The sequence below is a fragment of the Panulirus ornatus genome, chromosome 5, assembly GCF_036320965.1.
Source record: "Panulirus ornatus isolate Po-2019 chromosome 5, ASM3632096v1, whole genome shotgun sequence".
Classification (NCBI taxonomy): domain Eukaryota; kingdom Metazoa; phylum Arthropoda; class Malacostraca; order Decapoda; family Palinuridae; genus Panulirus; species Panulirus ornatus.
Genome location: NC_092228.1, coordinates 47,846,115 through 47,860,093, shown reverse-complemented (window position 1 = coordinate 47,860,093; position 13,979 = coordinate 47,846,115). Strand labels below are relative to the sequence as shown.

At 41.6% G+C, this 13,979-nt stretch overlaps 1 protein-coding gene across 1 annotated transcript in view; it reads right to left on the bottom strand.

Annotated features, from left to right (window-relative positions):
* Positions 1–13,979, bottom strand: part of Mms19 (MMS19 nucleotide excision repair protein) — a 561,976-nt gene that overhangs the window by 132,207 nt on the left and 415,790 nt on the right. The window contains 1 exon segment of the mRNA XM_071662204.1: positions 10,636–10,804. Coding sequence (XP_071518305.1) covers positions 10,636–10,804 — 169 coding nt within the window.

Below are 13,979 nucleotides of genomic sequence, written 5' to 3'. Positions count from 1 at the left end.
AGTGGTTAAATTGATGAGAACTGCTATTGACGTTTGTGTAAATAAATTATACATTTCCTTTTTTCCATAGCCAGAGGTTGAACCATTGTGTGACATTCATTTTTTTCATTCATTTCAAGCTAGAAGTTTCAGTTTTCTAAACTGTTTCTTACATTTTTTCATATGTATATATATGTATGTGTGTGTGTGTGTATATGTGCGTATGTATGTGTATGTGTGTGTATGTGTATATGTATATATATATATGTATATTATCCCTGGGGATAGGGGTGAAAGAATACTTGCCACGTATTCCTCGCTTGTCGTAGAAAGCGAATAGAGGGGACGGGAGCGGGGGGCCAGAAATCCTCCCCTCCTTGTATTAACTTTCTAAAATGGGAAACAGAAGAAGGAGTCACGTGGGGAGTGCTCATCCTCCTCGAAGGCTCAGAGTGGGGTGCCTAAATGTGTGTGGATGTAACCAAGATGTGAAAAAAGGAGAGATAGGTAGTATGTTTGAGGAAAGGAACCTGGATGTTTTGGCTCCGAGTGAAACGAAGCTCAAGGGTAAAGGGGAAGAGTGGTTTGGGAATGTCTGGGGAGTAAAGTCAGGGGTTAGTGAGAGGACAAGAGCAAGGGAAGGAGTAGCAATACTCCTGAAACAGGAGTTGTGGGAGTATGTGATAGAGTGTAAGAAAGTAAATTCTCGATTAATATGGGTAAAACTGAAAGTTGATGGAGAGAGGTGGGTGATTATTGGTGCATATGCACCTGGGCATGAGAAGAAAGATCAAGAGAGGCAAGTGTTTTGGGAGCAGCTGAATGAGTGTGTTAGTGGTTTTGATGCACGAGACTGGGTTATAGTGATGGGTGATTTGAATGCAAAGGTGAGTAATGTGGCAGTTGAGGGAATAATTGGTATACATGGGGTGTTCAGTGTTGTAAATGGAAATGGTGAAGAGCTTGTAGATTTATGTGCTAAAAAAGGACTGATGATTGGGAATACCTGGTTTAAAAAGCGAGATATATATATATATATATATATATATATATATATATATATATATATATATATATATCCCTGGGGATAGGGGAGAAAGAATACTTGCCACGCATTCCTCATGTGTCGTAGAAGGTGACTAAAGGGGATGGGAGCAGGGGGCCAGAAACCCTCCACTCCTTGTATTTTAACTTTCTAAAAGGGGAAACAGAAGAAGGAGTCACGCTAGGAGTGCTCATCCTCCTCGAAGGCTCAGATTGGGGTGTCTAAATGTGTGTGGATGTAACCAAGATGAGAAAAAAGGAGAGATAGGTAGTATGTTTGAGGAATGGAACCTGGATGTTTTGGCTCTGAGTGAAACGAAGCTCAAGGGTAAAGGGGAAGAGTGGTTTGGGAATGTCTGGGGAGTAAAGTCAGGGGTTAGTGAGAGGACAAGAGCAAGGGAAGGAGTAGCGCTACTCCTGAATCAGGAGTTGTTGGAGTATGTGATAGAGTGTAAGAAAGTAAATTCTAGATTGATATGGGTAAAACTGAAAGTGGATGGAGAGAGATGAGTGATTATTGGTGCATATGCACCTGGGCATGAGAAGAAAGATCATGAGAGGCAAGTGTTTTGGTAGCAGCTGAATGAGTGTGTTAGTGGTTTTGATGCACAAGACCGGGTTACAGTGATGGGTGATTTGAATGCAAAGGTGAGTAATGTGTCAGTTGAGGGAATAATTGGTATACATGGAGTGTTCAGTGTTGTAAATGGAAATGGTGAAGAGCTTGTAGATTTATGTGCTGAAAAAGGACTGGTGATTGGGATTACCTGGTTTAAAAAGCGAGATATACATAAGTATATGTATGTAAGTAGGAGAGATGGCCAGAGAGCGTTATTGGATTACGTGTTAATTGATAGACGCGCGAAAGAGAGACTTTTGGATGTTAATGTGCTGAGAGGTGCAACTGGAGGGATGTCTGATCATTATCTTGTGGAGGCTAAGGTGAAGATTTGTGGGGGTTTTCAGAAAAGAAGAGAGAATGTTGGGGTGAAGAGAGTGGTGAGAGTAAGAGCTTGGGAAGGAGACTTGTGTGAGGAAGTACCAGGAGAGACTGAGTTCAGAATGGAAAAAGGTGAGAACAAAGGAGGTAAGGGGAGTGGGGGAGGAATGGGATGTATTTAGGGAAGCAGTGATGGCTTGCGCAAAAGATGCTTGTGGCATGAGAAGCGTGGGAGGTGGGTTGATTAGAAAAGGTAGTGAGTGGTGGGATGAAGAAGTAAGATTATTAGTGAAAGAGAAGAGAGAGGCATTTGGGCGATTTTTGCAGGAAAAAATGCAAATGATTGGGAGATGTATAAAAGAAAGAGGCAGGAGGTCAAGAGAAAGGTGCAAGAGGTGAAAAAGAGGGCAAATGAGAATTGGGGTGAGAGAGCATCATTAAATTTTAGAAAGAATAAAAAGATATTTTGGAAGGAGGTAAATAAAGTGCGTAAGACAAGGGAGCAAATGGGAACTTCAGTGAAGGGGGCTAATGGGGAGGTGATAACAAGTAGTGGTGATGTGAGAAGGAGATGGAGTGAGTAATTTTGAAGGTTTGTTGAATGTGTTTGATGATAGAGTGGCAGATATAGGGTGTTTTGGTCGAGGTGGTGTGCAAAGTGTGAGGGTTAGGGAAAATGATTTGGTAAATAAAGAAGAGGTAGTACAAGCTTTACGGAAGATGAAAGCCGGCAAGGTAGCAGGTTTGGAGAGTATTGCAGTGGTATTTATTAAAAAAGGGGGTGACTGTATTGTTGACTGGTTGGTAAGGTTATTTAATGTATGTATGATTCATGGTGAGGTGCCTGAGGATTGGCGGAATGCTTGCATAGTGCCATTGTACAAAGGCAAAGGGGATAAGAGTTAGTGCTCAAATTACAGAGGTATATGTTTGTTGAGTATTCCTGGGAAATTATATGGGAGGGTATTCATTGAGAGGGTGAAGGCATATACAGAGCATCAGATTGGGGAAGAGCAGTGTGGTTTCAGAAGTGGTACAGGATGTGCAGATCAGGCGTTTTCTTTGAAGAATGTATGTGAGAAATACTTAGAAAAGCATATGGATTTGTATGTAGCATTTATGGATCTGAAGAAGGCATATGATAAGAGTTGATAGAGATGCTCTGTGGAGGGTATTAAGAATATATGATGTGGGAGGCAAGTTGTTAGAAGCAGTGAAAAGTTTTTATTTAGGATGTAAGGCATGTGTACATGTAGGAAGAGAGGAAAGTGATTGGTTCTCAGTGAATGTAGGTTTGCGGCAGGGGTGTGTGATGTCTCCATGGTTGTTTTATTTGTTTATGGATGGGGTTGTTAGGGAGGTGAATGCAAGAGTTTTGGAAAAGGGGGTAAGTATGCAGTCTGTTGTGGATGAGAGAGCTTGAGAAGTGAGTCAGTTGTTGTTTGCTGATGATACAGCGCTGGTGTCTGATTCGTGTGAGAAACTGCAGAAGCTGGTGACTGAAAGTGTGTGAAAGAAGAAAGCTGAGAGTTAATGTGAATAAGATCAGGGTTATTAGGTACAGTAGGGTTGAGGGACAAGTCAACTGGGAGGTAAGTTTGAATGGAGAAAAACTGGAGGAAGTAAAGTGTTTTAGATATCTGGGAGTGGATTTGGCAGCAGATGGAACCATGGAAGTGAAAGTGAATCATAGGGTGGGGGAGGGGAGAAAAGTTCTTGGAGCATTGAAGAATGTGTGAAAGTCGAGAACATTATCTCGGAAAGCAAAAATGGGTATGTTTGAAGGCATAGTGGTTCCAACAATGTTATGTGGTTGCGAGGCATGGGCTATGGATAGAGTTGTGCAAAGGAGGGTGGATGTGCTGGATATGAGATGTTTGAGGACAATATGTGGTATGAGGTGGTTTCATCTAGTAAGCAATAACAGGGTAAGAGGGATGTGAGGTAATGAAAAGAGTGTGGTTGAGAGGGCAGAAGAGGGTGTTTTGAAATGGTTTGGTCACATGGCGAGAATGAGTGAGGAAAGATTGACCAAGAGGATACATGTGTCAGAGGTGGAGGGAATGAGAAGTGGGAGACCAAATTGGAGGTGGAAAGATGGAGTGAAAAAGATTTTGAGTGATCGAGGCCTGAACATGCAGGAGGGTGAAAGGCGTGCAAGGAATAGAGTGAATTGGAACGATGTGGTATACCGGGGTCGACGTGCTGTCAATGGACTGAACCAGGGCATGTGAAGCATCTGGGGTAAACCATGGAAAGTTCTGTGGAGCCTGGATGTGGAAAGGGAGCTGTGGTTTCGGTGCATTATTACATGACAGCTAGAGACTGAGCGTGAACGAATGGGGCCTTTGTTGTCTTTTCCTATCGCTACCTCGCTCACATGAGCAGGGAGGGGGTTGTTATTCCATGTGTGGCAAGGTGGCAATGGGAATGATTAAAGGCAGACAGTATGAATTATGTATATGTGTATATATGTATATGTCTGTGTGTGTATATATATATGTTTACATTGAGTTGTATATGTATGTATATTTGCGTGTGTGGATGTGTATGTATATACATGTGTATGTGGGTGGGTTGGGCCATTCTTTTGTCTGTTTCCTTGCGCTACCTTGTCGCTGTCTCACCCGTTAGCGAGGTAGCGCAAGGAAACAGACGAAAGAATGGCCTAACCCACCCATATACACATGTATATACATACACGCCCACACAGAGCACATATACATACCTATACATCTGGGAGTGGATTTGGCAGCGGATGGAACTGTGGAAGCGGAAGTGAGTCACAGGGTGGGGTAGGAAGTGAAAGTTCTGGAAGCGTTGAGAAATGTGTGGATGGTGAGAACATTATCTCGGAAAGCAAAAATGGGTAAGTTTGAAGGAATAGTGGTTCCAACTATGTTATATGATTGCAAGGCATGGGCTATAGATAGAGTTGTGCGGAGGAGTGTGGATGTGTTGGAAATGAGATGTTTGAGGACATTATGTGGTGTGAGGTGGTTTGATTGAGTAAGTAATGAAAGAGTAAGGAAGATTTGTTGTAATAAAAAGAGTGTGGTTGAGAGAGCAGAAGAGGGTGTTTTGAAATGGTTTGGTCACATGGAGAGAATGAGTGATGAAAGATTGACAAAGAGGATATATGTGTCAGAGGTGGAGGGAATGATTGGAAATGGGAGACCAAATTGGAGGTGGAAGGATGGAGTGAAAAAGATTTTGAGCGATTGGGGCCTGAACATACAGGAGGGTGAAAGGCATGCAAGGAATAGAGTGAATTGGAATGATGTGGTATACCAGGGTCAACATGCTGTCTATGGATTGAACCAGGGTATGTGAAGGATCTGGGGTAAAGCATGGAAAGTTTTGTGGGGCCTGAATGTGGAAAGGGAGCTGTGCATTATACATGACAGGTAAAGACTGAGTGCTAACGAATGTGGCCTTTGTTGTCTTTTCCTAGTGCTACCTCGCGTGTGTGAGGAGGGGAGGGTGGTTGTCATTTCATGCGTGGCAGGGTGGCTCTGGGAATGAATAAAGGCAGCAAGTAAGATTTATGTACATGTCTATATATGAATATATCTGTGTATGTACATATATGTATATGTTGAAATGTATAGGTATGTATATGCGCGTGTGTGAACATGTATGTATATACATGTGTATGTGGGTGGGTTGGGCCATTCTTTCGTATGTTTACTTGCGCTACCTCACTAATGCGGGAGACAGCGACAAAGTATAATAAATAAATAATATGAGTTAATGGCCAGGCAATTTCGTGTCTGACATTTTTAATCACTCATGGATAGAAATGATCAGGACCAGGGCTTTTAGTAGTCTTCAACTTACCTATCAATGTTAATAATTCTCTACTGTGCATGTACATTCTAGTATCATGTGAGTGCCATTCATCACTGTCGCAAAATTTGTCACTGTTTCTAACGTGAAAACAAAACTAAAAAACTTGTTCAGGGTTGCTACTACAATTTTATGGTCCACAACTGGTTCCCCTTCATTGTTTACTAAGGGTCCTATTCCACTCTTTATGTGTTTCTTATTATTGATATCTATATCTATTTATTTTGCTTTGTCGCTGTCTCCCACGTTTGCGAGGTAGTGCAAGGAAACAGACGAAAGAAATGGCCCAACCCACCCCCATACACATGTATATACATACACGTCCACACACGCAAATATACATACCTATACATCTCAATGTACACATATATATACACACACGGACATATGCATATATACATATGTACATAATTCATACTGTCTGCCTTTATTTATTCCCATCGCCACCTCGCCACACATGGAATACCATCCCCCTCCCCCCTCATGTGTGCGAGGTAGCACTAGGAAAAGACAACAAAGGCCCCATTCGTTCACACTCAGTCTCTAGCTGTCATGTAATAATGCCCGAAACCACAGCTCCCTTTCCACATCCAGGCCCCACACAACTTTCCATGGTTTACCCCAGACGCTTCACATGCCCTGATTCAATCCATTGACAGCACGTCGACCCCGGTATACCACATCGATCCAATTCACTCTATTCCTTGCCCGCCTTTCACCCTCCTGCATGTTCAGGCCCCGATCACTCAAAATCTTTTTCACTCCATCTTTCCACCTCCAATTTGGTCTCCCACTTCTCCTCGTTCCCTCCACCTCTGAAACATTTATCCTCTTGGTCAATCTTTCCTCACTCATTCTCTCCATGTGACCAAACCATTTCAAAACACCATCTTCTGCTCTCTCAACCATGCTCTTTCTATTTCCACACATCTCTTTTACCCTTACATTACTTACTCGATCAAACCACCTCACACCACATATTGTCCTCAAACATCTCATTTCCAGCACATCCACCCTCCTGCGCACAACTCTATCCATAGCCCACACCTCGCAACCATACAACATTGTTGGAACCACTATTCCTTCAAACATACCCATTTTTGCTTTCCGAGATAATGTTCTCGACTTCCAAACATTCTTCAAGGCTCCCAGGATTTTTGCCCCCTCCCCCACCCTATGATTCACTTCCGCTTCCATGGTTCCATCCGCTGCCAGATCCACTCCCAGATATCTAAAACACTTTACTTCCTCCAGTTTTTCTCCATTCAAACTTACCTCCCAATTGACTTGACCCTCAACCCTACTGTGCCTAATAACCTTGCTCTTATTCACATTTACTCTTAACTTTCTTCTTTCACACACTTTACCTAGAAAATCTTTTAGATTTCTATTATTATGTCTTGTAATATTCACTTCATATTTTCTCTTGGCTTATTTGATAAGGACTTTCAATTGTCTTCTGACTGTGTTATATTGAATTGCAATATTTGGGTCACTGTCTGATTTCTTAAGCTTACAGAGTCTATTTCTGTACCATACAGCTCCTGCAATATCTTAGGAGTTACATTTAGGCTTGTTGCTGGATTTCTTTCTTCCATGGGAATGAATGTGTCTTGATGGTGCATAAACTGAAGCTTAAATCTGGCCCATAATTTCTCTGGACATGAACTAACTAAGGTGGGACTCTTTAGTGTGTCGAACAACCCATTAAAATCTGCACTATTAAAGTTAGGAGTAACAGTGATGGTTTTTAGTGAGTCGGTCTTGATATCTACATCAAACCTTAACATGTTATGGTCATAAAAGCTTAGATGTGCTCCAACAAGCACTTCAGTGGTTGTTAAGCTGGACTCCTCAGATCCAGGTAGCTGCCTTTTCTTTCTGCCTCACTCACATGTGGACTACTGGCATTCTGTTCACAAACATACAATATCTCCTTGTCACAGATAATACTTGATAATCCTTAACTAAAACAGCTCATTCTTCATAACTAGATTTTCCTGTGAGAACACTATCAGCTAGCCCTACCTTTTGGCAAAATGGTAGGAGTAAAAGATAGTAGTAGTATGTACTAACATTTAAGCAGGAGTATTAGGTAGAAACATTAAGTAGAAGTAGGGGGTAAGAACAACAAGCAGGATTATTAGGTAGAAGTAGTCAGTAGGAACATTAGGTAAGAGCCTCTGCAAACACTGCACTAGAGCTGCCCTCTGCCAGTGGCCTATTAAAGATGAGGCACTAAAGGCTAAGAAGCAGCACTGGAGTTCACTAGTTATGGAGACTCTACTGCTGTGGCAACCCTCTTGAGGAAGATCCACAGGGGAACAGGCATCTCAAGATATAGATAGATAGATAGATAGATAGATAGATAGATAGATAGATAGATACAAGAAGGGGGATAAGAGGGTTTCAGCTCTTCACTCCTATTCCTATTAGTCACCTCCTATGACATTCAGGGAATAAAGTTAGAATTCTTTCTCCCCTACCCAAAGTGTTAAAGATATTTTCGTAAAATGGTTGAAGGGTATCTGTAAGTGCTTGAACTGCATGAGGACCACTGCATTATATGTGAAAGTCTGACATGATGTCAGGACCTGTAGCAAGAGAGTTATCTACGGTTTTATTACAATTTATTACAATGACTGTATCAGTGGGAGTGAGGATGGGAGGGCACCTGTTTCTGGATGGATATTATGTAGGTTTTTCAAACTGTTCAATGAGCACTTCTCTCTCTAGACACAAGCAATGCTTGTAGTCCTGATGGCATCCATGTCCTTGTACTGAAAGAGTTTGCCATTGATTTGCACCTGTGCTTAACCATCTAAAATGCTTGTTTAAAAACCAGAACTTTTCCTTATTCTTAGAAGCATGCATTGGTATATCCCATCCCTAAGAAAGTGATTGATGTAACCCCTCTATCCTTTGATATCTACCATTCCAAAGTCTTTGATTCCCTCCTTAACTCTCATATCCTCAGACATCTTAAATCTACCATTTCCAAAGTCTTTGATTCCCTCCTTAACTCTCATATCCTCAGACATCTTGAATCTCACAGTCTTATATAATCACCAGTATGGTTTGCATAAGGCAAGATCCCTTGGTGATATTCCGTTCTATTTTACTAATGTTGGTCATCATCCCTGTGAGATTTTGAGGAATCCTATGTAGTTGCCCTTGACATATATGCAAAGCTTTTGATAGAGTGTAGCAATGGGGTCTCATCTCTAAGCTTCTCTCTTTTGGCTTCCTTCCCTCTCTTTGCTCCCTCATATAAAGCTTCCTATCTCACCAATCTATCTCTGTGGCAGTTGATGGATCAGCCTCTCCACTTTTCTCCATCAACACTGGTGTCCCTCAAGGTTCTGTCCTATCTCATGCACCTTTTCCCCTTTTTATCAACGATTTTCTTTCTCCCACAAATATACTCAGACTTGAGCAAGATATCTCAGTGGGGCACATGAAATGTGGTTAAGTTTAATGCCTCCAAGACCCAGTTTCTGCCCATCTCTCTTTTGAAAATCCTCACAACTTTCCTCTCATCTTCAACAGTCCTTTAATTCCACCTCATTACTCATTGAATATACTTGGTATTACTGTAACATCCACTGTAATCTGGAAAACCTACATTATGGAGATAGCCAAGTCAGCCTCTAAGAAACTGGAAGCCCTGCTAAAATGTTGAAATTTCTTTCCTTCCAAATAGTTGCTCCATTTATACAAAGGATTGATGCATCCTTGTATGGAGTAATGCTCTAACACATGGGTGGTTCTAGCTTTATATCCTTACTTGGAAGAGTAAAAGTCAAAAAGGTCCAACTTATCAAGGCTTACAGACTAACATCAAAACTTGATCTGACTGCCCCATGCCACAATACTGGTTCACTTTCCCTCTTCTATAGGTATCAATCTGGTTTTTGTTTCAGAGAGTTGGCTGCTAGTGTGCCCCACCACAAACTAGGCCATGCAATGCTCGGAAAGCTGTTGTGTCGTATGATTACTCTGTGGCTGCTGACAAATCAAGGGTGGGCCATTTTCATAAGTTTCTTTCCCGACACCACAAAGCTATGGAACTCTCTACCCTCTCATGTTTACCCAATAATTATAACCTCACACTCTGTAAGACAAGTTTTTCACTTCTTCCAACATTCATAAATACTTTCCCTTGTCTCTTCTTTTTCTCTTTCATTAATCTCTTTATATTCAACTAGGGCCCAGCCTTGATGCGGACTTTTGTCCATAACTAAAGTTTCCAATATAAAAAAAAAGTTATCTCAGGTACCTTTCTTTCCTATCTATTCTAAAACTGTAGTGGAATGCTGAAGTACATGCAAAACTTGTGGTGTTTGGAGGACATTCTGCAAGAGTTAGTCTGCTGGAGGTAGAGAAAAGGTTTGGAGGATGCTGATGAAAAAAATAACAACAATGATAAGAAAATATTAAATGACACTGAGTACCAAAACTTTATTCATCATTAATAACCCAAAAATGGGACCTTGGCATTACCCCAAGACCCTTTTTCTAGGGGTTCCTGCAGCCCAAGGCTGTACTACACATAGTAGCATGAACAGGATGGACTCCTTTAAAGTAAGAAGCTGCTTGACAAGACTATACTCTCTTTCATCAATTGATGAGCATGCAGCCTTGCCAGATGTGACTTTTCACCTGCAGTGTTACCTAAAGCAGATGGAGCCTGGTAACATCCCATACCTTTTTCATATTAGCTGATGATTTTTTCAATTTTGGAATACTATAAACATGAATCTGAATGATATCTAAACTCTCTTAAGGCAGTCAAAAGACAGAAGAGATACTGTTCCCCTCACCTGCTGGCATTTTATTAATGACCGCTGAGTGAAGGATGGAAGAAGTTTCACGTAGTTCTGAATCAACACAAGAAACACTTAAAATCCTAAGCTTCCTAAGCAGCTCCTGCAGACCCTCAGCATCACTAAGTTCATGTGCACCAAGCAAAACACCTTCAAGCACATAAATCTGAAATAAATAAAGACACTCTGAGTCACATAATGTATTGTGAAGATGAAGATATCAAACTTATTTGCTGTCCCTTTAGTCTGATCTATATTTGGAAGTTGTGGGGAAATAAGTGAAATGAGGAGATCAAATTGGAAATGAAAAGATGGAATGAAAAAGATTCTGAGTCATCATGACCTAAACATGGGTGAAAGGCGTGCATGGGACATAGTGAATTGGGACCATGCGGTTTACTGGGGATGAAAGTGTGTAAGAGAAAGTTGAAGGAGAATGTAAACAAAAGTACGATAATGAGGCACTCTTGGAGCTGAAATTTATGTGTGAATCTAAATGGACTTGGAGGAGGTGGAGTGCTTCAGGAACCTAGGAATGGAGTGGATGTGGCAGCAAGTGAAACCATGGGGACTGGAGATGAGTTACAGAGTAGAGGAATGAAGGATAAGGTCCTGAAGACAATAACTTATTACACTCAAACTTAACAAGTACCTATCTTATGCTTCACTTAGATAATTCTAATGTAGTTATCCTACTTGTGCATTATGGTGTACAAACTCAAGGCTTTTCGCCCTTCTCTGTAACTCATTCCAGTTCACTCTATTCCTTGCATGCCTCTCACCCTCCTGTATGTTCAGGCCCCAATCACTCAAAAGCTTTTTCACTCCATCCTTCCACCTTCAATTTGGTTTTCCACTTCTCCTTCTTCCATCCACCTCTGACACATATATCCTTTGTCAATCTTTCCTCACTCATCCTCTCCATATGTCCAAACCATTTCAACACACCCTCTTCTGCTCTCTCATCCATACTCATGTATTTCTACACATCTCTCTTACCCTTACATTTCTTACTAGATCAAACCACCTCATACCATATATTGTCCTCAAACATTTCATTTCCAACATACCCACCCTCCTTTGCACAACCCTATCTATAGCTCATGCCTTGCAACCTTACAACATTGATGGAACCACTATTCCTTCAAACATACCCATTTTTGATCTCCGAGATAATGTTCTCTTCTTCCACACATTCTTCAAGGCTCCCAAAACCCTCACCCCCTCTCCCACCCTGTGACTCACTTCAACTTCCATGGTTCCATTCGTTGCTAAGCCCACTCCCAGATATCTAAAACACTTCACTTCCTCCAATTTTTCTCCATTAAATATTATATTCATATTTATTCATTCATTTACTATACCTATTCAATGAATGTATGGCTCATAGTGAAGAGCCTGAGGATTGGCGGAATGCATGCATAGTGCCAGCGTACAAAGGCAAAGGGGATAAAGATAAAGGTGTGTTCAAATTACAGAGGTATAAGTTTGTTGAGTATTCCTGGGAAATTATATGGGACGGTATTGATTGAGAGGGCCAAGGCATGTACAGAGCATCAGATTGGGGAGGAGCAGTGTGGTTTCAGAATTCGTAGAGGATGTGTGGATCAGGTGTTTGCTTAGAAGAATGTATGTAAGAAATACTTAGAAAATCAAATGGAACTGTATGTAGCATTTATGGATCTCAAGAAGGCATATGATAAGAGCTGACAGAGGTGCTCTGTGGAAGGTATTAAGAGTATATGGTGTGGAAGGCAAGTTGCTAGAAGTAGTGAAAAGTTTTTATCGAGAATGTAAGGCATGTGTGAGTAGGAAGAGAGGAAAGTGATTGGTTCTCAGTGAATGTAGGTTTGCGGCAGGGGTGCATGATGTCTCCATGGTTGTTTAATTTGTTTATGGATGGGGTTGTTAGGGAGGTGAATGCAAGAGTTTTGGAAAGAGGGGCAAGTATACAGTCTGTTGTGGATGAGAGGGCTTGGGAAGTGAGTCAGTTGTTGTTCACTGATGATAAAGCACTGATGGCTGATTCAGGTGAGAAACTGCAGAAGCTGGTGACTGAGTTTGGTAAAGTGTGTGAAAAAATGTGAATAAGAGCAAGGTAATTATGTTAAGTTGGGTTGAGGGACAAGTCAATTGGGAGGTAAGTTTGAATGGAAAAAAACTGGAGGAAGTGAAGTGTTTTAGATATCTGGGAGTGGATTTAGCAGTGGATGGAACCATGGAAGCGGAAGTGAGTGACTGGGTGGGAGTGGGAGCAAAGGTTCTGGGAGTGTTGAAGAATGTGTGGAAGGCGAGAGCATTATCTCGAAGAGCAAAAATGGGTATGTTTGAAGGAATAGTGGTTCCAACAATGTTATATGGTTGCGGGGCGTGGGCTATAGATAGAGTTGTGCGGAGGAGGGTGGATGTGTTGGAAATGAGATGTTTGAGCACAATATGTGGTGTGAGGTGGTTTGATTGAGTAAGTAATGAAAGGGTAAGAGAGATGTGTGGTAATAAAATGAGCATGGCAGAGAGAGCAGAAGAGGATGTATTAAAATGGTTTGGTTACATGGAGAGAATGAGTGAGGAAAGATTGACGAAGAGGATATATGTGTCTGAGGTGGAGGGAACGAGGAGAAATGGGAGACCAAATTGGAGGTGGAAGGATGGAGTGAAAAAGATTTTGAGCAATCAGGGCCTGAACATGCAGGAGGGTGAAAGGAGTGCAATGAATAGAGTGAATTGAAAAGATGAGGTATACCGTGGTCAACGTGCTGTCAATGGATTGAACCAGGGCATGTCAAGGGTCTGGGGTAAACCATGAAAAGTTTTGTGGGGCCTAGATGTGGAAAGGGAGCTGAGGTTGTGGTACATTACACATGACAGCTAGAGACTGAGTGTGAACATTGTCCCTAAATTTCAATGATACTCTCTCACCCCAACTCTCATTTGCCCTCTTTTTCACCTCTTGCACCTTTCTCTTGACCTCTTGCTGCATTCTTTTATACATCTCCTAGTCATTTGCACTACTTCCCTGCAACTATTGCCCAAATGCCTCTCTTTTCTCTTTCACTAACAATCTTCTTCATCCCACCACTCACTACCTATTCTAATCTGCCCACCTCCCACCTTTCTCATGCCAAATGCATCTTTTGCACAAGCCATCACTGCTTCCCTTAATACATCCTATTCCTCACCCACTCATTTGCTCTCACCTTTTGCCATTCTACACTCAACCTCTCCTGATACTTCCTCACACATATCTCCTTTCCAAGCTCACTTACTTTCCCCACTCTCTTCTCCCCAACATTCTCTCTTCTTCTCTGAAAACGTCTACAAATCTTCGTGTTTGCCTCGAA